Source organism: Pantherophis guttatus, chromosome 3 (genome assembly GCF_059756535.1).
Source record: "Pantherophis guttatus breed Tessera chromosome 3, ASM5975653v1, whole genome shotgun sequence".
NCBI classification, from domain to species: domain Eukaryota; kingdom Metazoa; phylum Chordata; class Lepidosauria; order Squamata; family Colubridae; genus Pantherophis; species Pantherophis guttatus.
In genome coordinates this window covers 189,846,242-189,870,527 of record NC_142065.1, presented here as the reverse complement: position 1 = coordinate 189,870,527, position 24,286 = coordinate 189,846,242, and the positions used below count along the sequence as shown (strand labels likewise).

Genomic DNA, 24,286 nt, shown 5'->3' with positions numbered 1-24,286 from the left:
AAAACCATCTGAGTGACTTTGAGTCAGTCACTCTCTTTCAGCCCAATTCACTTCACAGACTGTTGTTGTGGGGAAAAATAGGGGAGGAAGGAGTAAAACATACCGTATTTTTCGGAGTATAAGATACACTTTTTCCCCCCTAAAAGAGCCATTTTTGGCCTCCTGAAGCCCCGCCCCGCTTGTTCCATTTTTGCGAAAAATGGGTCCGGGGCACGCAAAGGGTTTGGGAGGCCTGCAGACTGCTCCTGGGGGCTAGGGGAGGGCAAAAACACACCCGTTTTTGCCCTCCCCTAGCCTCCAGAAGCAGTCTGCAGGCCTCCCAAGCCCTCTGTGCACCCTGTTTTTGCAAAATTGGGCAAAAAACAGGGCGTACAGATGGTTTGGGAGGCCTGCAGAGTGCTCCTGGGGGCTGGGTAGGGCAAAACCTTTTTTTTTTTCTTACTTACCTCTTTGAAATCTTGATGCGTCTTATACACTGGTGCATTTTATAGTCCAAAAAATATGGTACCTCCATTTGGAAGATACAAATTGTTTCTAATCTGGCTCACTGTGGGCTCTCACCTTGTGCTAACTTATGCTGAATCCAGAAAAAGAAAGTATTTGATATGGATTGATGAAATGAAAGGTATCAACTCTCCTGTTATCATTATGGAGACATCAACACCGGTTTTAATGACATCACCACATTTTTTGACAATATTTTGTTGGCTCTATATAGAAGGAGGCTCACTTTGCCAAGTTTTTATATACTATTCTTCAAGATGCTGGAGGGGAAATTCAACAGCATTGCTTATGAGGAACCTTGATGTGTATCTTCAGAATGAGTGATTGAAACTGTTATATGTATTCTATTGTGTGCTCTTCTGTACCATGTCTGACAATTAAAGACAATATTTTTCCCCCTGACTAGTAGATGCTTGGCTGTAATTACTGATTATGTAATTACTGATTACGATTTGTAAGCCGCCCTGAGTCTCCGGAGAAAGGTGGCATATAAATTGAATTAATAAATAAATAATAAATAAATAAATAAATGTGTTACTTATTAAGGGATGAGATTTCTATGAAAATCATGAAATGTTTACCCTTGCAATTGCTATGAGAAAGTGGGTTTGACAGTAATATCTGTTGATATATAAGCTAACTCAAGAAGTCTAGTTGCTCATTATCAATCCTATCTTTTGTCAAATTGCTTTAATGTTGTCTGTGTTGGTTTTTATGTGGGTTTCCTTTTTGGCCTGCAACTGTACAGATGTCCTCGGTGAAATACCACTCATTCATGACTGTTCAAACTTGCATCAGGGCTGAATAAGTGGTACTTAGGGCTGGTCCACAGAATTCCAGTTGTCATGGTGTCCCTGCGATCCCAGAATCACAATATGGGCATTTGGAGCCCAGTTTGCAATCACAACATTGCAGCTTCATATGGTCACATGTTTGCCATTTGCAACTTACTTTACCAGCGACTGACAAGCCAAGGTCAATAGGAAAGCTGGCAGGAAGCCAAATAGTGACCATGTGACATGCTCACTTAATGGTCCATTAAGATGATTTGCTTAATGGTGGCTACAGGGAGTATGGAAATTGCTCTTTCTAAACAGCACAGTCACATGTCCTCATACTTTATGACCGTGGTTAGTGATGGTGATTCTGGACCCAACTGCTGTTGTTAACTGAAGCCCTCCATTATAATAAATAAATGAAATACATAAATTTCCAGAAAAATGTATGGAAGAAAAGATGGAAGAGTTGTAGTAAAAACAAATGGTCAAATTATGGTGATGTGATTTTGTCAAGGGGAATGTAAAACGTAAATTTTACATTTAGAAGATTTGATGACAGAATGGTACCAAAGTATTATGGTTTACTTATGTACAATTATCACAAAGATTTAAGGTAGATAAAAGATTTTTAAAAAACAGTTTAATATTCAGATGGAACAATGGGACAATATGTAGTTGAAAGGGCTGAAATTTATATTATGTTATAATTTTAAAGATAATTTTTTTTAAATTAAATATTGTTGGCATATTTTACCAGAGAACTGTCTAGAATGTAAAAAGGTTATTCAAATTTATGTTGGAAATGGGAACAACAAGAAGGGACTTTTTATCGTGCTTGGGAGATGTGTAAAAAGCCAGAAAGTTTTGGATTCAACTACATACATTTATTCAGAAGATTTTAAAGATTAATATATACAGTTTAAACCAGAGGGTTTTTCTTTTGGGGCTTGATAAATAGTTGGAAAAAAAATATAATGGAACTTTGTTTTTATACATAGTAACTGTAGTGAGATTTTATATGCACAGAGGTGGAAAATCTGACATTACCCACAATGGAGGAATGGATGGTGTTTATGGAACTGAGATGATCAAATTGGCACTTTTGATTAGAGAAAAGATATTATCTAAGTTTATGGTTGACAGGAGATACTTTGTAGGCTTTTTGCAAGAAACAGAAAAAGACAAAGGTATGTTTTGATGATTAAAAAACAGATTATAGAAAAATGAAAATACTGACGTAATCACAGAGTAAGAAGTAAATTCATATTTATAACTGCTGTAAAGAAAATCAGAAGTTACAGTATTTCTTCATAATTCCTTTTTTGCTTTTCTTTACTTTCAACTTTGTTCCCTCTTTTTCTCTCTTTTCTTTTTTGCTTACTCCATACATTAGTTTTTTTTAGTTTTTTTCTGTAACTCTTTTTAATAATATTATATAGAAAAGGAAGAACTGCATAAAGCCTGTTGAATAAGAGCCTTCCATTTAAAATACCCAAGTGAAGAGGAAATTTATTCTGGTTATGGAAATTTAGAAGAAGTTAGCATATCTAGACTAATATCAGCCAACTGAATAGATAGTATGATGACAGATAGCTTCCAATCTTAAGCCATTTTGGAAGGTCTTATTGCTACTGCAACTAATATAGATAGGAAGAAAGGCTTTTCGATAAATTCCTTCTGCATCTCTCATACGATCATTGTTTGTGGAAGCAAAACACAATGTCCTTGGTTACAAGCTTCAGCTGAAAATTCCAAACTATTTCTCTCCCCACATAAGAATCTGGAGTCATTATGAATAAATAAATTATTTACTTCTTGGCTAACTTCTGTAACTTTACCACATGTCTTGCAAAACTGTTTCTTTAGGCATTATACCAATTATAAATATTCAGAATACATACCTTTTAAAATAGTAAACGGAGACAAAAAAATAACCAACACCAGAAGTAATATACTCTCCATGGAGTTAGAGACACTGAAACAGGTAGCCTTCCCCTTATAACCACAATGGAGCTCAACATTTCTCTTGCTAAGCAAGGCAGTTGTTAAGTGAGTTGTGCACGATTTTCTGACCTTTTTGCCACAGTTGTTAAGCAAATCATTGCAGCTGTTAAGGGAATCATGCAATCATTAAATGAATTTGGCTTCCCCCATTGACTATGCTTGTTGGAAGCCAGCGAAGGTTACAAATGGTGATCACATGACCCCAGGACAGTGCAACTGTCATAAATACATGCCAGTTGTCAAGCACCCAAATTTTGATCATGATACCATGAGGAGGCTTCAATGGTCATAAAGTGTGAAAACTGTTCATAAGTCCCTTTTCTTCAGTGGCACTGTAACTTTGAACAGTCGCTAAGTTAAGGACCACCTGCAACAAGAATCAGTATCCATAGAACAAGACCATAGGGCAACTCATAGGGTACACTAAAATACTAATACAATCCCACACCTATTTGTTCAGCAGTAGAGTCTTTCACTAAATAACCACTAATTATTTTTTGGCCCAATCTAAAATTCTATTTCTGATTGCCAAAGCCCAACGTGGCCTAGATGCTGCCTCTCTTAAAAAATGGCTCCTCCCATTCTCCATTACCAGCTATAAAGTTATTTTCAAAGTGCCTCTACAATGGGAAATCAGAGGCAGCCTTAATGTTAGAGAAATGAAAGAACTATTTGGCTCACCAAATAGTTGCTACTCAGCAATCTGCAGGTCTATTCTCAAAGCAGGACGCAAAATAAATAAATAATATTATAAACATTATTTGTATTTAATTCATTGATTGTGTCAATTTATATGGCCACCCATCTTAAATCAAATCAAATCACATAACATTGGGCTGACAAGCACAAAACAGCTAATAGTAAACCTAGAAAAACAACAGAAAAATGTAAAAAGATGCCTCAGGTCTAAAGTCAACTTATCTAGGACAGAACTTCAGAATTAAACTTGTTTCCAACAAAATTGTATGGATATGTCTGAAATATTGGAACAAGTCTCCTTTATTGGAACCTTACCTCCATTGTGGACTACCCTTACTTCACTGCTGCCTTTAACCTCGCCAGAAGCAGTAACTTACTAGGAACTCCTGTTACCATCAATTTGAAGCTAATAAGCTTTCTTTTATCATGTAAAGTTGGTAACTCCATAAAAGAGTTATGCCCTCTTGTATTGTTGGTCATTCTACCAGCTCAGACAAAGCTATCGTGTTTCCCCAAAAATAAGACCCTGTCTTATATTCTTTGAACCCTGAAATAAGCGTTTGGCCTTATTGCCATGTGCTCAAAAGCCCAATTGGGCTTATTATCAGGGGATGTCTTATTTTGGGGGAAACAGGGTAATAGTAAACAAAAGCCTAATCAAGGACCCACCAACACTGATAGAGCAAGACACAAGTGTATAAAAAGAGAGAAATTCCCACTCCCTAGGACCATGATCATGAACCATGAGCGCGAACTACACTGGCTCCCGGTGGTCTTCCGGGTGCGCTTCAAGGTTTTGGTTACTATCTTTAGAGCGCTCCATGGCTCAGGGCCAGGGTACTTACGAGACCGCCTCCTGCCACCAATAGCCTCTCACCGACCAGTTCGCTCCCATAGAGAGGGGCTCCTCGGGGTTCCGTTGGCCAAACTATGTTGACTGGCGGCCCCCAGGGGGAGAGCCTTCTCTGTGGGGGCACCTGCCATCTGGAACGGGCTCCCCCCGGAGTTACGAAAGATCCAAGACTTATGCATCTTCCGCCGTGCCCTGAAAACATTTCTATTCCAACAGGCTGGTCTCGCCTAACTCTCCCTTTTAAATTGGCTTTTAAATCGGGTTTTTAAATCGGATTTTAGATCTCTTTTAGATAAATTTAGATGTTTTGGTTTTAATTTTTTGAGCCTAAATTATTTAATCTGTTTTTTAATAGTCTTTAACTTTTATATGTCTTTGTATTATTTATGACTGTTCACCGCCCTGAGTCCTTCGGGAGTAGGGCGGTATACAAATATGAAAAATAAATAAATAAATAAATAAACCTATGGCACGTGTGCCACAGGTGGCATGCATAGCCATATTGGTGGGCATGCGAGCTCAGCTCCATGGGTGGGACAGGAAGTTGGCAAATGGGCCATTTTTGGCCTCTGGGGGGATGGGGAAGGCCGTTTTCGCCCTCCCCAGACTCCTAGAAAGGTTCTGGAGGCTGGGGAGAGCAAAAAACGGGCCTACTGTGCCATCACATGCCAGGAGTATGGGGGGGGGCAGGACACATAGAATTATGGGTGTGGGCATGTGCACGTGACTCCCCCCCCGCTCCTGGCACACAATGGGAAAAAGGTTAGCCATCACTGCCCTAGGGTGTGACAATGTTACCCAGTTGGGTAATGAAACGTCTGCAAAAAAACAATGAACCCCAGAGAGCACCAAGGACTCCACAGTTCAACCCTGAGCTACAAATATTATCTTCTATTGTATAAATTATTAAGATCATTTTATGAATTCAATGTCCTGTACTGATTTTTTTTTCTTACACAGGAATAAATCAAATTTAAAGAATACTTTCCATTCCATGTTACTGCGTTTAAATTTTCTTTATGGGAAAGTCCAGCAGCTAATATATGGTATACACATTTTACCAATACTTGGACAGATATGATTTTTATTAAATAAAACCCATGGAATTATTATTCATTTCGGCTGTATAACTGAATCCTCAGTTATATAGCCGAAATGTCAAGAAAATCCAAGTTTGCTTGAAAAAGAGCTTTTTTTTTTACGTATCTCTCTCTGCCTTTTAGATTACTTAAGAATGAGGCTCCTATACATCTTCAACTAATAGAAGCCATAAAAAAAACTTTTGTAATATTGGAACCAGTTGAGAAACCACAAGTATTCAAATGCAGGAAATCATGATTTTATAACATTTTAATGTGATCTCCTCTTGGGAAACAAAGTTAGCCAAGCCTTATTTCTGTACAGGAAATATTCACTGTATATTTGTGGTATGGGGCACAGCTGCACGTTTTTCACCTGTAATGCCCACTGGTATTGTGGCTTACTGCATTGCATCAAGATTGCCTTCCTGTCCGGAAAGCCCTCTAAGTACAAACAAGATTCTGAGCTGAGGTTTTATTTTCCCTTGGTATCAGAATATGGTAATTCAAGAGCCATGAGAAATAATTTTAACCTTTAGGAAGAAATACATAACATTCCTTTATTTTTAGAAAAAACATGTGGCCAGCTTATCTTATCAATTCATCAAGCTACTAGGTTTAGAGCAAATGCAGGTGTGCTGAATAGTTCTGTGAATTAAAAAATGTGCCACAAAACCTGCCTCGTCTCAATAAAAGGGGAAGGGAAACTAAATGAACAACTAAACAAACATTTAAAAGCAGTCTGACAAAACACACAGAATCAGAGGGAAAAGAAAAATGCATTACACATAAAGTGTGTACATATATATGGAAATAAAGTCATACAAAACCAGTATCATTAGGAGAAAAGCCACTAGGGTTTTTTTTTTTTTTTTACTATGTGTCTATCCACAAACTGCCTTAAAACTTCAACAGCAACAATAGGAAAACAAGGAATACTTTCAAGAATTCTGACTCTAATATTTATCTGGCTTTGTATTTTATTGCAGTAAAGCCACTATACCATTGTATACAAAACTACCCATGTGAATCAGATCATCAAGACATCTAGACCAATATTTACCATTTTAATTTCCCACATTACTACCTGAGATTTATAATGGCGATGTGTACATGTCAAACACGCATTTGATACATGCACTTATTGAGCTTTAATTGTTGAGTCATTTTTGCTCATGAATTTTTCACTGAAAGAAAATTCAGTAACAACCAAAAACCTTGAAAAGGCAAGTCGTGTATATGTGTGTGTGGAGAGAGAAAGAGCGGGGTGGGGGGGAGAGAGAGACAGAGACAGAGAGAGAGAGACAGAGACAGAGACACAGAGAGAGAGAGAGACCTCAAAACTCATATCTTGACCACTCTTGTTTGTGTATACACAACCCACTTCCATTTTGTGGTTTCCTCTAGGTGGCTTATTATACAATAATATAAATATACAATAAAATCTTAGTAAAAATAAATATTTTATTCCATACTTTATATTAAACAAGGAAGAGGCCACCCTCAATTCCAATAGACAAATTGATTGACAGTTTAGCTTCCCCCACAGAAAAAGCAGAATTAGCCATTGATGTATATGTATCTATGGTAGGACCTGCAAAAGATACTACAGGGAAGATCAAAGAACGTATGGTATCTTGGATACTTGAAGGTCGTCCTTCATGTAGCCAAGTAATCTAGACCCAAGCTTTGTAAGAACAAAACTAGAACATTGATTTGAATCCAGAAAGAAGCAATAACCAAGTGAAGCTATCCCAACAAAGGGTACTAGGGCATTTGCTGGAAATACATACATCTCCTCTGCTACCACATTCTTAGCCAAGTGCAAATTTTGGACTGTCCTTAATCTGCTCAATTTCTCATGACTCAAGCCTGGCTTCACAAGCTACTATATAAAAAGGAAATTGCTAATAATCCAAATTTGAATTTTCAAGTGTCACCACCACTAAGTCTTTCTTCTACAGGAATAGGTGTATCTGTTTCATTGGGAGAAACTAATATAAATCTCCTCCACAAAGGTAGAGCACTAAGACCAGGAGTGAAATCCAGCAGATTCTGACAGGTTCTGGAGAACTAGTAGCGGAAATTTGGAGCAGTTCAGAGAACTGGTAGCAGAAATTTTGAGTAGTTCGGAGAACCGGCAAACACCACCTCTGGCTGGCCCCAGAGTGGGGAGGGAATGGGGATTTTGCAGTATTCTTCCCCTGGAGTGGGGTGGGAATGGAGATTTTGCAGCATCCTTCCCCTGCCATGTCCACCAAGCCACGCCCACCAAGCCAACCACACCCACCAAGCCACGCCCACAGAACCGGTAGTAAAAAAAATTGGATTTCACCACTGACTAAGACTAGTATCAGATAGTCAGGAAAAAGTTGGGTTATATTCCTTTGAAAACAAAAGATAGTTGTCACTCTTTACAGATATTAAAATAAAACATTTTAAAAATCAGTGGCATCTACTTTTAATAAAACAAAATAAATCTCTACCTCTCGTTATTATTATTTCCAGACAGTTAGAGCAATTAATCATTGGAACAACTTGCCTCCAGAAGTTATGAATGCTCGAAAACCGGGAGTTTTTAAAAAGAGATTGGACAACCATTTGTCTGGAGTGGTATAGGGCTTCCTGTCTGAGCAGGGGGACTAGACTAGAAGACCTCCAAGGTTCCTTCCAACTCTGTTATTCTGTATTATAGAATGATCCTCCAATTCAGCATTATTTTGCAAGCATGGAAACTCCAACATTCAATTACTGCCTTATTTGTTTCTAAGCCAATTGTTCAGATAAACATGCAACCCTTGAATGTTTGCAGGAAACATTTAGGGTCTACAGAACTTATTGCTAAATCCACTGCAAAAGAATAAAAAGCTATACTAATTCTATTTCCCAATTAAAGGCAATGAGATTGGTTAAAACTGAAGACTTTTAAACCAGGGAAGAATTCCTTCCTTCCTGATAACTGTGGTAGAATTTTTATGGTTTTCTTTGCTAATACCAAGAACTTAAATCATTGCATGTCATACACAAATTATTTGGATTTCCAAAATACTTGCTTCTGAAATGTGAGAAATGACTCAAACATCAGTAAAATGTGTGGTTTTCCAAAAAGCTCTTTTCCCAGGCTCTCAATTGCCAGCTCAACACTGTAGTCTCAATGGGAAATGTAAAACAAAAAGTCACAAGCGAGCACAAAATGAAGTATTCTCTCCAAAAAGAAAAAATAGGAGTGCCTCTGATGCGCCTCACAATTGTTTTCTCATGGATTGCTATGTTAAATCTGTGTTAAAGTTATGACTCGTGACTAATTTCAAGACAATTGCCCCAAAGAGCATATGTATATGTATATGTATATGTATATGTATATGTATATGTATATGTATATGTATATAAAGAGAGCGGGGGGAGAGAGGGAGAGTGTCTATTTATAGCTGAACATGGTGCTTGAAATAAATATCTAGCTCATATATTTTAGCTCAGAAATGTTTATTTAAAGTTAGGGTCAAATCATGTAACTAGACAATGTATACATACTATTCCCTTTTTCATTTTCTAAACGAATGTAAATTCTAAATGAATGTAAAATATAGATTTCCTGTCTCAATCAAGCCTAAATGGTTATGGGCCAATACTCCTTTTCGAAAGATATAGGTTATAGTGGCAGAGGGAAGAGAGGAGAGAGGTAGAACTCCTCCCAGGTAGAAACTACTTATTATACATGTTCCATATTCCTTCTTTTCATTTTGTATTTTATAAAGTGCCAAAAATGCAATTATGGCACACACAAAAAACCCAAATCAAGCAAATTTCCTGCTTTTCAAAAGATTTATTTCTGAAGTTTGTTCTTCCCTAAACTTCAATGAAACCTGCTATAAATGGTTACTGCTTAAGAATTATAGGATGAAACAAATTGTATTTTTCTAAAACAATGTGAACAAAAATAGCATTGTATCTTACAATTATGTTCTGTGTTTCCTCTAACAAGTTCAAACCTGTGAATGTGATTCACTTGCTCATACTTATATTCACAAGGAATTCAACGAGATAAGCAAAAGTTAAGGCTGAAAGTTCTCTCTATGAACTTTGTGGCTGTCATTTGAATTAGTCCTCATTTAATACTTTAACAGGGGACATTTTTGCTTTTTATACTCTGTACAAGTAGTTACTTGACTTATGATGGCAACTAGAAGTGGAATTCGCTAAGAGATGAGGTGATAACGTGTGACTGCATCACTTAGTAACAGGAATCCCTGTAGTTCTTACTATTGTTGTTAATCGAATTCCATGGTCGTTAGGTTAGGAAACTTCCACAACCAAATTAGCAGGGAAGCCTACTGGAAGTTTCAAGTCCCAGGCAGTTCATAAGCAGGCCAATATAGGAAGCTCACAAGAGGACCAGCAGCAGTGGTGGGTTTCAAAATTTTTTACTACCGGTTCTGTGGGTGTGGCTTGGTGGGCGTGGCATGGCTTGGTGGGCATGGCTTGGTGGGCATGGCAGGGAAAGGATACTGTAAAATCTCCATTCCCACCCCACTCCAGGGGAAGGTTACTGCAAAATCCCCATTTCCTCCTGATCAGTTGGGACTTGGGAGGCAGAGAATAGATGGGGGCAGGGCCAGTCAGAATTTTTACTACCGGTTCTCCGAACTACTCAAAATTTCTGCTACCGGTTCTCGAGAATTGGTCAGAACCTGCTGAAACCCACCTCTGGCCAGCAGGCAAATAAGTGGCTGCTTCTGGGTGCACATGGGTGTGAAGGAGCTGTGATGATGCTTGGGAAAGATATGCAAGTGTACAAGGAAGTGTGACAATGTTCTATAAGGGTGCATGGGGATGCATGAATAGACAGTGCAGCATGAGTGAAGAAAAACTGCAGAAGGCTGCACTGATGGGGGAGACTTACCCCAGCAACTTGCAACCTTCCCTATTGGCTTCCCCATTTCTAGAGAAGCCAGCAGAGAAGGTTGCAAATGGTCATTAGGGGATAGTGGGGTGCTGCAACTTATAAGTGCACTTATAAGTGCAAATTGGTTGCTAAGCACTCAGATTGCAATCGTGTGACCAGAAGGGTGCTGAGACAACTTGAACGCCAATGACCAGTCATAAGCACCATTTATTCAGTGCTGTTGTAACTTTGAATGGTCGCTAAATGAATTGTCATAAATTGAGTACTATCTATTATATTGCCCCCAAATCAGTGGTGGGTTGCCCCCGGTTCGCATCAGTTCTATAGAACCGGTAGTAAAACCAGCGGGAGGCTCTGCCCACTGACCCTGACATCACCAAAACGCTTCTGCGCACGCGCAGAAAAGCGCACAACCCTGCTGCGAACCGGCAGTAAAGGTAAGTAGAACCCAACCCTGCCCCAAATCACAAAGTACTGATTTTTGCAGAGATCCCAAAAGAAAAAAGAAAAAGTAGTAGCAAGTACTTACTACTTTATATATTGTAAACAGAGAGGGAATAGAATTTATAGATCATCATCAGAGTGTTAAAAGTCTAAAAGAGTACAAGTCCACAGACTTTTTAATGGATTATCTGTCCATGCAGCATCCAACATTGCAAAACATCTTTGTTTCGCAAAAGGAACACCCTTCAGTATTTCCCTCTTTATTTCATCATGACATATTTGAACAATCTAGGGCTTCTTCTCTTGAAAACAAAACAGAATCATTCAGCTGTTTGACTAGTCACCTGAGAGCATAAAATAAATCAATTAAATGAGTGATTTCTGCATATGAAACCTATAGTGGCTATTTGAACAAAGTTGAATTAAATATGTAAAAACAAAATCAGAGCCCATCTCTATATGAGTAAAAAATATGCAAATTATGCATTTCATTGTATTATTTGTAATATATTTCATAAATTACAGGCGTCCTCCCTTAATTATGGTAATTGGGACCAGCAACTCTTTCACGCCCACTTATAATGGCAGTTGCAGCAGTTCCAGTGGCTGTTGTTACACAAATCCCACATGGCCGCAGTGTCCTGTGATCACGGGAATGCCATTTGTGATTTCCTGCCAGCTTTCCCATCAACTTTGCTTGTTGGAAACCAGCAGTGAAGATCTCAAAAGGCAATTGAGATCACGGGATGCTGCAACCATCGTGATTGTGAATTGGCTGCCAAGCAACCAAATCAGGATGACATGACAGTGGGAATGCTGCAACAGCCACAATTACAAGGAATAGTTGTAAGTCCCCTTATTCAGCGCTGTCATAAATAGTCACTGAATAAGTGACTGCTGAATAAGGACTACCTGTAATTTCTAAGATTTCGATGTGGTTCCATTCCAGATTAGCTCTAAATTACTTACAAGACAAAGTAATGCACTGCAAATATTACAAAAACATAGAAAAAAACCAATATTATATTAAATAGCCATCTTCTTTCTAATATTACATTTGCAAAATACCATATATTTTTCATTTTTCAGATTTACTGAAACCAAAGATTGGAAATTATTTGAAGTCTGGTGACATACAAATTTAATAAATAAACTCTTAACAAATTGAGACTCCATCATTTCTAATGAAGGGCCACTGTTTGTCTTTTATAATTCAGGGATGTATTTTTATTTTTTAAACTAATTTCCCATTGGCATCCTGAAAGTTGTTTTCCAAATTAATAAAGATGCTACCAACCTGAAGTACATCTCCAAGATCTGCAGTGCTAATATCTGGATCTTCAGTGGTGTTAAAAGGAACTGGGGTGATTCTCACAAGGGTGAGTACTCTGGGTTCTGGATATCTCCATAACATCATTCCTGGATCATCCTCGGTTTCATTGTAAAACACAACTTCATAGGCACCTGGTAGTTTTTGTGTATCTATTAAATTGAGGTGAAATGGAGGAAGAAGAATAATTTACCCAAAGAATGTCCTAGTCTTGGAGAACAATGAAGTTAAAATAAATTGAAACAAGAAAAATTAAAATGAAATCCAAATTTTAAAAGCATCCACAAACTTAAAAACAAACGAACAAATGTCTGTATTAAAAAATTGTTAAAAATTATATATACATGTTGTTTACTTGTTTACATAAATTTGTATCCTTACTTAGTTGCAATTTAATAATGCAAGTAATAATACTCAACTCTTTATGATCATTATTGGTTAACCTTTATACTTCTCAAACTTCACTTTTTGTTTCTTTTCTCTATCCACTCATACCACAACTCCCACACATTATAGTATTCCATGTTCTCTCTTTCGTTAAGTTCTAATGTTAGCTTATTCATTTTGGCGCACTCTAGTATTTTCCTGATTACTTGTTCTTCGGGTGGTAGTTTTTTCTCTTTCCAATACTGAGCATACGTTATTCTTGCCGCTGTCGTTATATGTATAATTAGGTACTTCTTTTTTTCTTTTTTTTTTTGTATTCTGTTTTCAGGATTCCCAGGAGAAAGATTTTTGATTCAAAATCGATATTGTCTTCTATTATTTCTGTAATCCATTTCCAAATCATTTTCCAAAAATTTTTCGCTTGGGGTCAGGTTCACCAACAATGGTAGAAGGTGCCTTGGTGGTGGCCACATTTCCAACAATTGGGACTCGTGTTGGGATAGATTTTGGCAATCCTGGCAGGGGCTAAGTGCCACCTGTACAGCATTTTATATTGATTTTCCTTATAAGCTACCGCCCTGGTCATTTTAAGGTTACTGTTCCAAATTGTGTCCCATTCGTTTAAATTTATGTTTTGTCCAATGTTTTTGGCCCATGCTATCATCTGATCCTTAACCACCTCTTCTATCATGTCGTATTCCAGCAAGTAATTATACAATTTAGCTAATCATAAAGAATTGTGCATTACTATTTGTAATATCTTTCAAATTATATCTAAGCAAAGATGCAATACTATGTAAATACTATGTAAATAACATGTATTCATATATTAACACCATGGAACCGAAAAACGTTGAATTGTATTATTATATTTCATAATAAAAAACCAATAAAATTTGAAAAAAATAAAAAATAAAAAATTGTTAAAAATTATCTAAAGAAAATTCAGTACTACAGATTAGTACAAAATTACTCCATAACTGCTGTATAATACCTGTATCTTGTATATACTGGAATAAGCCTGTTCGTAGATCATCTGAAGTATGTTCTGTTTTAGAAATCTGGTTCTTCTCCATTGAAAATTGTACTGGATATATCTGACTGGTCATTTGTCCTTGTATCTTGTCTTCTTGAACAAGGTAAGTTTGCAGAAGTTCATTAAGAAGAACTAAGCAGTTCAAATGTTCCTGTCCCCAAAAAACCTTGTAACGAGAAAAATTATAGTGAGCAACTTGAAAAAAATTAAATACTTTATATCCACTTCTTTCCGGTAACTTAATTGTTAGAAAGTTTATTCTAGGACTTTTTTAGATTTATCAGAAAAACAGGTTCATGCATCATAAAGGGTTTAAAAATTCAGACCCTGGTCCTGAGGGCAGAAGGTATTTATAAGTAGTAAAAAAAAAAAAAATTACTGCAAAAATCTTGAAACAGGATTTATTTTAAATATAGAGAAAAAGTATAAAATCTCTTAATAATGGTATGCAAGAAATCTGTTTTTGTCTTTCCTTTCAATAAATAAATGATCAAATATATTTGACTCATTTGTTTAATTGTGTTCTCTTTATCTATTTTTAGGATTTGTTTTAAGTCATATTGATCAGAAATACTGAAAATTTAAGAGTTCACAAACTTTAAAGCACTACTGTGGATGATTAATTTTATATCACCTACATACTTTAGTATGTCATTTCCCATCTTTGTTTCCTATATATTATTTCAATTTCAACTCAGGTATCTCCAGTCAGTCTGGGGATTAGATTGAAGGATTATGGGATTATATACACTGTTAACAACATTATGCATCTATTCTGACAAGCAAACTAGGAAAGGAAAACATCAGAACTATCTATCAGGAAAACAAAATTGTCTAAAAACTGTTCATTTCCTCAAGTTTTCATTTCTCTCCCAAGACAGACGAGAAGTCATATGACACACAGTGTTTACATACAGCTATAGTTAAGTAATGATACAAACTGCTAATCCAATGGGTTTATATCTTTGAAATCAGCTAACCCCTGCCATTCTGCAGCTAATTTTAGAGGAAGGAGCTGCAGACTGAACTGTGTAATGAAATATGAAAAAACTAAGTTCTGCTCTTCAATGGAAAGGCTCTTTCTGTAGGGTGGCACACTTACCAATAGCCAGTTTTGGAATTTTTAGAGAGAGAAAAATCTGGAATTGTGACTACGACATCAAGCAGCAGTAGTAAGTATCTGTATTTACGATTAATGTGTTCTTTTTTTGTGCACTCTAATTGCAAACAATTTTAGGACTCTATTTCGGCTAAAAGTAGAACAGAAATAGTCATCGGGAGAATATGCTACCAGTGTCTGGTCATCTGCCATATAACAATTTTCTGGTTTTATTTTCAAATGGTCTGAAGTTATTATGTAGAAGGAATATAAAATTATATATAATAAGCAATCCTGTGAAGTCATTTCCTTTGAATGTTTTCAAAACAGTTGAAATTCAGATTACAAGACTGAAATTTACTTAGAGCTATAGGGGAAAAAATGATAGACATAATATATCCTGCTCAGAAAAGGATCTTGTTAATAAGCCATAGAATATTTCTAAGGCACATAGAGAACTATATGTCATTTCCACATAGTAAGATAATAAAATACACCGGGTCTAAGATTTCCTTAAATCTGAAGAATTTTCTCTAACTCAACAAAACTTTCTATTGTCCATACTCATTCTGTCCACAATTTCAAATGATTTTCTACATACAGACCTGAATCAGTCCGCCTCTTATATCAATACAGACTTTTGGAGTAACCAGTTCGGGACCAGGATTCCCGCTATGTTTACACCATTTGGCTTCTATGGTGACAGAACAGCACATAGGTCCAACCAGAGTCCTGCTTTTCTCCTGAAGACTTGTCTTGAGAAGGAAATCATTGATGTCAAGGGTAAGTGATGATTTATTAATTATACCTAAAGTAAGCGTAAAAAAACTACGATTAATTATGCATAAAGTATATGTTGCTTTTTCTTTTCAAGAAGTAAAATATTTACTTTTAAAGGAATAACTTACATAAGTATGTACAAATCGTATATATTTAATGCTTTTACAACTAAAACATTATTTTTTTCGCTAGTCAATTATAATTTTTTTTGCATTAACTCATGTATTAATATGTAAAAAGGAAGTTCTTTTAATAAATTCCATTGTTTATACTAAAGAGACGTTCAGGGAATATAGCAAACAATTTGGCAAAATGTGAATTAGTATTTTAATTAATAAATGAATTTAAATTGCTAATTGTCTATTAAATTGTTACCATGCTAAACATAATTATTATATGAGAAAATAATTATTATATGATCAACGATGAAATATGAACATGCAAATGAGAGGGGGGGAACTATATGACTGGGAGAGGAAATCACAAACACAAAAGAACAAAAAGCACATTTTCTAATAACACTTAAATGTTTGAATAGTTCAAATAGTTGAATGAACTATGTTTGTTAAGAGAATTAACAGCAAGAATCCTTTTTCCTTTTAGAATATTTAGTTTCTGGGGATTTTTCCCCAGAAAAAAGAATAATATTGAACAGCAGAATACAAACATGGAGTCCTAGAGCTATTTGAGTAGGATAATTCAAAAGACTGACCAGATTATAAGAAAATTAATAAGAAATGCCTTGATGCACTACATTAAAGATAAAGGTATTTATTTATTTATTTATTTATTTATTTATTTATTTATTTATTTATTTATTTATTTATTTATTTATTTATTTATTTATTAAACAAGTTTTAATGCCACCACAATCAGAATGATTCTTGTCACCTTATAACAAGGCAGAAATCATTTCTTACTGAGAAGATTATTGATTCTCATTCAAGCTTGCAAAAATCACTAGATTATCTTTCTAAAGAAATGTTTAGATGAGTCAAAAGTGGAAGTTTTAGAAATTAGAGGAAATGGTCTGTTTCCTTATTGTAAAATTTGAAAAGTAGCTATTATGCCAAGAATAATTTTTTATAACAAATTGAATTAATAATCTTTAAAAATAAGCTTTCTGTAACATAATGTGACAGCAAATTTTCCCATGGTAGAAAGCAACAAGCCTAATAATTGATTAGTCAATTGCCAAAAACAAGAAATTGTTCAAACTATATCACCCATCCAAAAGGTGATAATTTATAGTCTTCGGGATTCTGAGTATGAGAAAAAAATATTAATATTTGAACACTGAGTTCATTATAGAGTCCACATTAAATATACAGCATATGCTGTATGTCTATAATATACAACATAAAATGTTATAAATATAAAATGTCAATAAACAATGTAAAATTGCATGATGTCTTCATAATTATCAGTTTAAAAAGGAAACTACTGTGTTTTAAAGCTATTGAACCAGCTATATAAATGAATAAGTATATAAATTTGATAGGCAATTTTATTTACCATTAAAATATAATCTTATGTTTTTATGCCAGTAGGAAAAAACAGTGTGTCCTGTGATCTCCACTGTACCGATACTTTAAGCTTTGTTATTATTAGTAAATGAATATATATAACATTTTCAATAACAGTAATTATATTCTGGATCCTAAGATTTAACACTGCTAAGGGACTTGATTTAGCTGTGATACAGTAGGTTGATTCTATAGCTCTGTACTTGCAGCTTCAAAGAGGAAGACTTAAAGATGGAATGTGGTGTGTGCAAAGATCATTTCCAGTTGTTTGCATAGCATTTAATTACAGATGAACATTTACTCTAAAATGGGCAATTGTCTATCTTCTATTTGCTAAGTATACTTTGTGACTTCAATAATTTCTTCAGCCAACTGATTTATGTATCATACACTTACAGTTAAAAATAAATCCTTTCATAATTTATTTACAGTTTAAAACATTATGAACTTCACTGCTAAATTTGGTGGAAAATATTTATTTTATGAAAAGTATTGTTTTAAAATTAGAGACTCATAGTCCAGTTCTAAGTCTTTAAAAAATCTTTAATTTCCTCTCTTATACTTACGACAATAAATTGAAATGAACCGGACTTCTCAGCCAGGGGTCTCCCCCCCCCCATTCTAACTATGGTGCTCATATTTGGAATTGTCACTGTGAATATTGAATTTCACTATGCTTAATTTGTAATGCCTATGGCTTATTTTTCTAAAGAAATTTAATATTTATAAAAATGAACTAAAAAATACATCCAGGGTCTACAACAGGCAGCTGTTTCATAGAACAGGATCTCCGAACCTGTGATTCAACTGCCCCAACTCCCCAATCCCTCTATAAGTCAGAGCCCTATCCCATGTGTGTAACATAAAAGCATTTGCATCAACTGTGTTGGGGGAGAAAAGAAGGAAGATTTACTTATTAATTTCTTTTAGAAATTAGGAAAACGGCCTGTTTCCTTATTGTAAATTTTGAAAAGTAGCTATTATGCCAAGAATAATTTTATAACAAATTGAATTAATGCTCTTTAAAAATAAGCTTTCTGTAACATAATAATGTTTATGAGTTCACAGAACAAATACTTGCTCAGTTCTTTCACTGAATTTGATAATAATGGAAAAGTTTCAGAACTCAAGATAAGTGTTACCCAGGTCCTGCTGTCAACTCAAAGCAACACATGTGCCCAAAAAACACATAGAAACTACTTCATAAACTATTGTGCACAGCTAATGCAAACCTTAGAAAAGATATTTCTTAGCGGGGAAGAGTTTCCAAGTAAACCAGAAGAAAGGTGGATTATAGCCTATTCTAAATAGGTATCCAGAGAGTTTTTCAGTGTCCCACCCGTTGCTTGTTTAAGCAATCTCTCCCACTCTGCAAAGGTGAGGGAATGGAGAAAAGGAAAGCATAACCATGGTCATGTGATTTCTCACCTAGTAATCACTTTGCTTAACAACAAAGCTGCTGGTTTCAATTATGGTTGCTAAACGAGGTTCATGGAATAACTGCCTCTTTATTTTTTTTCAAAATCTGTCTTTGCAGTCCTGCCCCATTGCCTCATAGTTACACCTAATGGCCTCAATGACTTCACTAGGCACATGATGTATTATATCCAATGAAATACACAGCTGCACTAGACAATCACATGTATATTCTAGTTTGCTTACAGTATATTTATAAAAAAGGACTGTTACCTCACCCCTCTTTAGGCCTGTCTTTGCCTCTGGTGCTGTCAATTGATGCTTCAATCTAATGTGGTTTTCAGTTAAAAAGCACCCCTAACATATTCTACTACAAATGCAGATAATCTTATGGCCATTCTGTTTTTATCACTGTAGCTTCATGTGACTATGAAACTAAACACCGAGTTACAGTAAAATGTTCTACTACAAAGTCTAATCTTTTTTAACCAGAGACACCTACCTTTAAAATTAACATTAATCTCAAAATTACTCTAATTTCAGTTTAAGACAAGTTGATGGAATATTTTTGTCAAGTAGTATGAATTTTATTTATGCCCAAATGATCCATAAAGAAAAGGTTTCCATGAATTTGAAATGAAGATCATTTATACTGTCAGAAGCAACTACAGGCAATCCTCGACTTACAACAGTTCATTTAATGACCATTCAAAGTTACAACGGCACTGAAAAAAGTGACTTATGTCCATTTTTCACAGTTGCCATCTTTGTAGCATCCTGACAATCAGTGCTGGGTTGCCCCCGGTTCGGACCGGTTCACAAGAACCGGTAGTAAAACCAGTGGGAGGCCCTGCCCACCGCACCGGATGTTGTCATCGGCAATCTGCGCATGCGCAGAAGCAAGGCGCGCACGAGCTTTTTCTTGTGCGCACAGGCAATCCCGTTGCGAACCGGTAGTAAAGGTAAGTAGAACCCATCCCTGCCGACAATCATGTGATCAAAATTCAGATGCTTGGCAACTGCTTCATACTTATGACCATTGCTGTGTCCCAAGATCGTGTGATCACCTTTTGCAACCTTTTGACAAACAAAGTCAATGGGGAAACCCAGTTCACTTAACAACCAAGTTTCTGACTTCTCAACAGCAGTGATTCACTTAACAATGGTGGCAAGAAAGGTCGTAAAATGGGGAAAACTCACTTAACAAATGTTAACTCGCTTAACAACAGAAATTTTGGGCTCAATTGTGGTTGTAAATCAAGGACTACCTGTATATTGAAGTTGCACAATTTAAAAAGTATACTTTTAGTATTACTAAGAGCCAAAATTCTTCCTCAAGGCCATTATAGCTTTATTTTTCAGCTGTTCTGTTTCTCCTTTAGGACGAACTAAATTTTGCAGCTGAAATCACATTGCACCAAATGAAAGGATTGGAAGTTGGACAGGGGCTGAGATGCATAGAGAACAAGGCTTTACACACTACAGGAAAAGGTGCTGAAACATGAATGGAAACTATCAGCATACCCCAGAGGCTAACTGTAGGATCTCTATGCATCTGCATACAGTATACAACTACACTGTACAAGATGAATTCCCATGGTTATTGTTATTGTTAGCTAGAAAAGGTGGGAAAAAAGTTTAAGGACATTTCCTTTCTCCCTACCAATATATAAAGCTTTGACAGAGCTCTCCAAGGATACTCCAAGGATACTCTGAATTGTAGAATATTAGTTTGCTTTTAAGCAATCTAATCATTTCCATCATTGCCGTGCTAGCTCACAGAATCTATTTATTTATTCCCAAATCTGTTGCTATCCAAAGCTTACAATTTTCTTCATGGATACCATGCAAGTTAACATGTTGTTTTGCTGAGCACTTGCATGTTTTTTTCAAGAGAAGAACAATTTGGTCAACTATTCTGCAATTAAAAAAAAAACAAAACAGTCCTTCGGGAGGCTAATAAAAATGGTTAGATGAGATTTACAAAATATTGCCAGCCCTTGCATTGTGAAGGTCCGCTTTGATCCTTTATAGAGCTTGGATGTATCAATGTGTTGATGGAGAAAAGGCAATCAGACTCCGTTAAAATGGGGCTTCTGTATGTCATTATAAAGTATGGGATGCCATATGCTAGAAAGAAATAAGTAGGTAGTCTTTATACAGCTGGAAGTGATCTAGGAATGCTTGACAAATGTGCAGGCATATGATTGATACTAACCAGAAGCTGATTTGCATAGCAATTACTTGAAGCCAGAACTATTAACTTTTATAAACCACTATATAACTTATTTTGCTCTCAAAATATAATAGTGAAAGATGTAGCACAATGACAATTGACAAGGGCAAATAAGTAAAGACAACTATAAAAAAAAATCCCTCATTCCTGAGCAGCAAAATTCTAATGGTCCATATATTTTATGTTTCCCCCCAGGCTTTCTGAAGTGCTCCTACAAGAAGAAAATCATTTTAAGCAGTCTTCTCCTTCCCATTTAGCTCCATTCTCTTAAATAATTATTTATAGCTGTATCCTGCTTCTTGGTTTATCTCCAACAGCTTCTTCTCTTGGACCAAAAAGATATGTCAGCTTCATTCTTCTGCCAATAGCTCCTTCTTTCTTGGAAACCTAAGAGTTGTTCTGTACAATTTCCAGCCAAACAGATTCAGTGTACTTATATATGTGTGGTTTGTGAATGAATGAACACGTGCATTTGCATTACTTTTATGTAATTTGAAACAAATTACATGAAGAAGGAAGGAAGGAAGATTATAGAAATTTTATTAAAAAAAATCTTCCTACAATATTACCTACGTACTTTGACTGGCAGTACTATTCAAAGAAAATTCTTGCTTTTCTCCTGTTATCTGACCCAGTTTGTAACCACATTTCTGTTTGCTAGGATGTTACTATATGGAAAACTTGCAGTCTGTCATGAATTAAAAACATTATTGGTTCAAACAAGTTATGTAAGAACTGCTACCCAATAATAATCTCTCAAATGTATGCATTGTGTCTGAATATGTAACCAAATCAATTAGGCTTCTTGCATTTAAATGGTCAGGATTATTATTTTTTTTAATTAAACTCAAGAAATGATTCCACTAACATGGTTAAAAAAACATTTTCAGATATTGAAAAGCATTATATAGTATCTTCAAAAATTTGAAGAGTACCAATGCTTTTGTCATCTTCTAGTTAGTTTAAAAACCCATTAGTAAGATAGTTACAAATGGAGAACTCCGGGTCAAAAATATTTAAAATAGTGGATTTTCGTCTATTGACAATCACTGACAATTAGTTAGTAAGTTATAATGAAATCTGCAGAATGGTATGTAAATCTGGTCGTACAGTTCTTCCAAAAGCATTTTAGTTTCGTTAACTGAAGAAAGACAGATATTTTGGGTGCAACATTTGGGCAAATCTATTATAATTTCTATGTTTGTTATTCTACCCTTTTGCCTCCATCCTCCAAGCACCCTGTTGAAACCTTAGTTGTCAGAAATCTTACTGGTTTAAGTTAAGGAGCTTGAAGCTTAGGTGAGAATGACTGGTTTTAAACCTACACAACAAATGTTTTTAATATGGATCTAGCATGATCTTATGAGTGTGTTTATATACGCAAGAGGAAAGAGACAGAGAAAACTACCATGTGTGTATGAAAGAATTGTTTCCTCTGTTTTTCTGAACAGTGTCTCTCCTGTAAACTCCTTGAAATCCTGTGTTTCTATTGAGATTTAATTGAAGGAGGTTTAATCGAGGTGAAGATCTCATGAGGGAATGCTTTTCAATGGGTTTTGGTTTTTTTGGCAATGGTTTTTTGTCATAACTAAAAGTGTTATTGCTTAGAGAAATTTTGAGAAATTGTTCATCTAATTTCTTTTTCTGGTAATTTGACAGGGAATTTTAAAAGGCCATTTGGGCTTAGGTCTAATCAGCGTGAGATTAAAAAGGAACAAAGTACATTTTATGGTGACCTTCCTCCTGGATTTTTATTGGATTGTTATTATCCATCTGGTAATTAGGATTATCAGCCAATTTTCTCATCTCCTGCTTCTACTGGCAATTCTGAAGGTTGAGGGGGAATGAAAGAAGAATCAGTGTCAAAACAGCAAGGCTAATGAAAGAATCCTGCTGCTAATTTTCTTTGATTGCAAACTGCACAATTGAAAGTAATCAGCATTGTCACAGAAGAAGGTCACAAAGATCTACTTAATAAGATATTAAAAGATGAAAGAACGGATCTTGAAGGATGGCATTTTTGTTAATAAAAGACTGTGCAATGAAATGACCAGACTGTAACACCACCAGCAGCAAAACAATCAGGTTATATGAAAAAATTAGTAGTGATCAAACACAATAGACTACTGGATTTCTCATTTGTGTGAAACCGAGTTTGAGGAGAATGAACCGATCACTAGAGTACCATACTTCAACACTGTCAATTAACCAATCTTCACTGAGACTTTTTTAGCATTATACTGTATATGGCCTCATATGGGCACTGTAAAAATACAAGATGTGTTATCAGTGATAAACAGATATTAATGACCTTGAACATATCAAATCCTTGATTAAATGTATGTTCCTCCTGCATTACAGCAGCTTTGGCAGCCTGAACATATATTTTGTTTGAGTTACATCAAACACTAAACATTCAGGGACTTATATTACTTTAATCCACTGCAGGCAGTGCTTCATTTAATTTTATTGGCTGTGCTGGAGGTAGTGGATCTATTTGGGGGGCGGTGGGGGGGGGGAAAGCTCTTTTACGTATCTTTTCAAAAGGGCTTAATTATATTTTATAGCCTAGGCCAGGAGCCCTGCTTGTTTTCTGTCTAACAAGGTTCAAATGGAGTTCAGACAAGCGATGAATCAGAAGCAAAGTCAGAGATGGTTATCTTTATGAAATGAGCTCATCTCCATTTAGGAAAGGAGCAGGTACATCATGGTCAGTGCTGAATGTTAAATAATCTGGAAATCAGATGGTGGTCAGTGATCTGATAGTTTTTGATTTATAGTTTTGTATCTTCATTCAAAGCAAATATATCTAACCTAATTTTAAATATATATTGTCTTTTCAATTAATTGCAGCTTTATGCTTAGAATACTTAGAAGAATATTTAACCCTGTACCTATACCGGTAAAAATAGTTTATCAGTACCCCAAAACAAAGTAAAGAAGCAATTCAGAACTTTTAGTTATTGTGTGAACCCAACATTTTAAACATTCTACCACGTTTAATGTGCAATAATCACAGAGTATATTCCATTATTACTGTATAAATTGCATTGGGTAGGTCATTCCATCTGAATATAATCTTTGCTCACACTTCCCTAAATTAACTGGCAAATGGAATTTTGATTATAATGGAGTTTTATATTTGGGGTCTTTCTCAAAACCAACATGCTATTATTAATTGTATTAGCGGGGAGGTGATGGAAGAAGCTAG

General features: G+C 35.7%; 1 protein-coding gene and 1 long non-coding RNA gene across 3 annotated transcripts in view; one reads left to right on the top strand and one right to left on the bottom strand.

The window, feature by feature from the left end:
- Positions 1 to 24,286, bottom strand: part of VPS13B (vacuolar protein sorting 13 homolog B) — a 328,745-nt gene that overhangs the window by 77,279 nt on the left and 227,180 nt on the right. For both annotated transcript variants that reach the window (XM_034422515.2, XM_034422516.2), the window contains exons 37-39: positions 15,723 to 15,925; positions 13,977 to 14,184; positions 12,563 to 12,747 (exon numbers count right to left, since the gene is read on the bottom strand). In XM_034422515.2, the coding sequence (XP_034278406.2) occupies positions 12,563 to 12,747; positions 13,977 to 14,184; positions 15,723 to 15,925 (596 nt within the window). The remainder of the gene's footprint in view (positions 1 to 12,562; positions 12,748 to 13,976; positions 14,185 to 15,722; positions 15,926 to 24,286) is intronic.
- Positions 15,065 to 21,836, top strand: LOC117668545 (uncharacterized). Its single transcript, XR_015733610.1, has 4 exons — positions 15,065 to 15,190; positions 15,754 to 15,900; positions 16,501 to 16,664; positions 21,271 to 21,836. It is a non-coding gene; the product is annotated as an uncharacterized LOC117668545 (long non-coding RNA).